This window comes from Mercurialis annua, linkage group LG8 (assembly GCF_937616625.2).
Source record: "Mercurialis annua linkage group LG8, ddMerAnnu1.2, whole genome shotgun sequence".
Lineage (NCBI taxonomy): Eukaryota > Viridiplantae > Streptophyta > Magnoliopsida > Malpighiales > Euphorbiaceae > Mercurialis > Mercurialis annua.
The window spans coordinates 41672247-41675325 of NC_065577.1; the positions used below are offsets into that span (position 1 = coordinate 41672247).

General features: G+C 34.0%; 1 protein-coding gene across 1 annotated transcript; it reads left to right on the forward strand.

Moving 5' to 3' along the window:
- The first annotated feature begins 404 nt into the window (after positions 1 to 404).
- LOC126661599 (uncharacterized) lies at positions 405 to 2759 on the forward strand. The gene is made up of 2 exons (XM_050355452.2): positions 405 to 2392; positions 2475 to 2759. The coding sequence occupies exons 1-2, from the start codon at positions 1387 to 1389 to the stop codon at positions 2498 to 2500; spliced, it is 1032 nt and encodes a 343-aa protein (XP_050211409.1). The 5' UTR covers positions 405 to 1386; the 3' UTR covers positions 2501 to 2759.
- Positions 2760 to 3079: the final 320 nt, after the last annotated feature.

Sequence of the window (3079 nt, forward strand, 5' to 3'; positions counted from 1 at the left end):
AAAAGTTTAGCATATATGGTTTTCAAGGAGGTCAATATGAAAATAATATAATCAAAATACCAATACAATGGTTAGATTAATTAGAGATATGTAAATATATATCACCAATTAATTAAAAAGATATAAATGTAAAGTGAATGAAAGAGTGGCAGTATAATATTAATTAATAAAAGAATTCAGTTTAAATTTGTTGTGAACGTTAATTATTAATAATTTAAAGTTAATGGAAAATATAATGCCAAAAAGGGCTGAACTGACATCTCGTCCAATTTAAAAGCCCACACCAAAAGGAAACTTAATTGAAAAAAACTGAAAATTAGAAGGGTAGAATGGGTATTTTGGGAAGGGCTTCTTAACCCTAAAATAGGAGTATATATCTGCAATCAGTATGTACGACACAATCTATGAACTAGATCTAAAGTTCCTTCTAAACTCTCTGAAGACTCTGAGAAAAATAGAGATTTGAGCAATAGAAACCAAATCCAATTGAATAATCAGTTGGGTTTGGTTTCTACTGCTTTCAATTTCTAATTATATGTACTTTTAATTGCTTCTTTGATTTTGCATTTTTGTTAAATTTTACATCTTTTTTAGACAAATCATGTTCATTTTTTTTTCTTTAATTGAATGTTTTCTTCTCAAGATCTATCTTTTTCGGTTCTATTCAAAACGTTTAATGTTTTTCAATTTTTTCAAACATGTATTTGATTTGAGTCTTGCTGGAAAATTAAACACTTTCCAAAAGCAAACTCAATTTAATTTTTTTGAAATTTAGAAGGGTAGAATTGATGTTACTAAGCCCTGATTTGTAAGTTTTGTAAATTTTTTCCCAAGAATTCTCCCCTTTGGCCCAGTAATTTTATTACTAAGCCCTAATTTGTAAGTTTTGTAATTTTTTGAGCAACATTTAAAATAATAACACCCAATACTCTCTCTTTTTATTTTTAACTGTTAAAATTTTATTATACTCTTTTTGATAAACAAAAGTTACTTTACTGTTTTAACCTAATGTTACCCCATTCAAGTTTTTGGTAGTTTAGATCAAGTATCAGTTAGGTTTTAATAAATTTCGGTTAATGCTTAGTTTAGTTTTAATAATTTTGAGTAAGTTTCATTATTTAAATACCAGATTAATTTGCTGATTTACTTTAATTATTGAAAATGTATACTTTAAATTTTAAATTTTTGCTTCTGAACCAGTTTAAATGTAATTTTTTTGCTACAGAATTCTCCCCTTTGGCCCAGTAATTTTATTACTAATGTATGTTTTGGCCCAGCACCAAGCCTTCTTTTTAAGTTTGTAAATTTTGCAATTGTTTCTCTACAGAAAAACCTAAACCCTAACCAGAGCATCCGCTAAACCCTAATTCTTGTTTATCGCTTCAAATGTCAATGGATGACCTTGCTGTATCTTTGAAGGGTCTGAAGGATGAGCTTACCGTGTCTTTGAAGGCTCTGAGGGATGAGCTTGCTGTGTCTTTGAAGGCTCTGGAGGATGATGTGACTGTGTCTCTGAGGTCTTTGAAGGAAGACATGGATTCTGCTGTGAAGAATCTTAAAGAAGACCTGGCCTTCTCCCTCTCTCTGAAGGAGAAGGAGAAGGTCCTGGCCCTGGGTCAGATGGAGCTCTCTCTGAAGGAGATTACGGGCCTCCACGATCTGGAAACTAAGAAGACTGAGATGCTCAATTCGTTGGAAATTAAGAATACTGAGATGCTCCACTTGCTGAAAATTAGAGAGATAGCAGTAGATTCGAAAGAGAAGGAATTAATGAGGAGAGAGTTGAAGTGTCAGCCACAGCAAGGTGATGATGATAAGGCAATGATTACTAGTTTGGGTTCAAGGATTTCTGCTCTTAAAAATGAAGAATTAGCTGCTACGAAGCAAGGTAATGATGTTATTCTGTTGCCTATGCAAATGCCATTGTATGGTATTTTGATTGCTTTTATGACCTTAATCTTCCCATATGAAGACAATACCAATGTTTCATTCATCATTGGGGTCACTATGCTTCTTTTTTTCGGATTCTTTCTTGGCATGATCCCACCCTTTATTGTCTCATACCAAACGTTAAGGAAATTGGGGGAAGTGGTAGTTGGTTTGAGTGCACGTAATCGAAAGCTCTTTCAAGAAGTGGAGAATTTTGATGGTCCCTCTTCTGGACCCACTGAACCCACTGGTGCTGTCTCTTCCGGTCAAGTAGCGGATCTTCCATTGCAAAGAACCGCATCAGTGCTCAATGTTCTTCATTCACTGAAATGCCAGTCTGAAGCTATTTCTGAATCGTTAGGAGGTTTTTCTTGCCATTACAACCGAATGCTTTATGTTCAATTTGGCAGTGCATTGGCCTTCTCACTTGCCATTCCGCTGACAACGGGATTACTGTACTCGAGTAAGTTTTGTATGTTTTTTGTAGATTATTAATAAAATTGAAGTAGATTTCTAATGTTTTCTTTCTTCTTTGATTTTGACAGAAATGTTAACGTACCACCGGAGTTGATTTAGAGCCGAGCACACGTTGGAAGACATGGATTTGATGGATTTGGTGTGTTTGTTTGAACTAGTGTGTGTTTGTTTGAACTAGTGTGTGTTTTTGTTTCAATTTTTTTGTTAGATGTAAATGCTAACTGGTTTACGGCAGCTGCAATTATTCGTAACAGTTTAAAAAATTTAAAGCAAGATGATGATGAACTTTGTGGATTGTACATTGGCTTTGTGAGTTCCTTTCTTTGGGATAATGATGAACTTTGTGGATTGTACATTGGCTTTCTGAGTTCCTTTCTTTGGGATATGTATTTTAGGGCTGAGAGCCAAGTTGGTCAGTTTAGCGCGAGTCTTAAAGAAAGTGATAGTTTAGTGAGTCTTAGGAAAGTGATTCTTAGATTTTAATTTCTGTGTTCATTTGTTGAATAAAGCTTTGAGGTGGAAGTAGAGATTGGTTTACAGGATCATTATCTAATTCTTTGCTTAACTATGATATTTGTGCCTAAATTTTAGTCTTGGCAAGGGAATTGTGACTGTTCATCTGTCTCTCTATACTTAGACATAAAATTGTTGATGCTGCCTAGTTGGTCAGATT

Bases quoted from the DNA above. Each gene is read 5' to 3' on its own strand.
- LOC126661599 (XM_050355452.2), top strand. From the start codon at position 1,387: ATGTCAATGGATGACCTTGCTGTATCTTTGAAGGGTCTGAAGGATGAG. The intron at 2,393-2,474 runs GTAAGTTTTGTA...TGATTTTGACAG, and splicing joins AACGGGATTACTGTACTCGA to AAATGTTAACGTACCACCGG.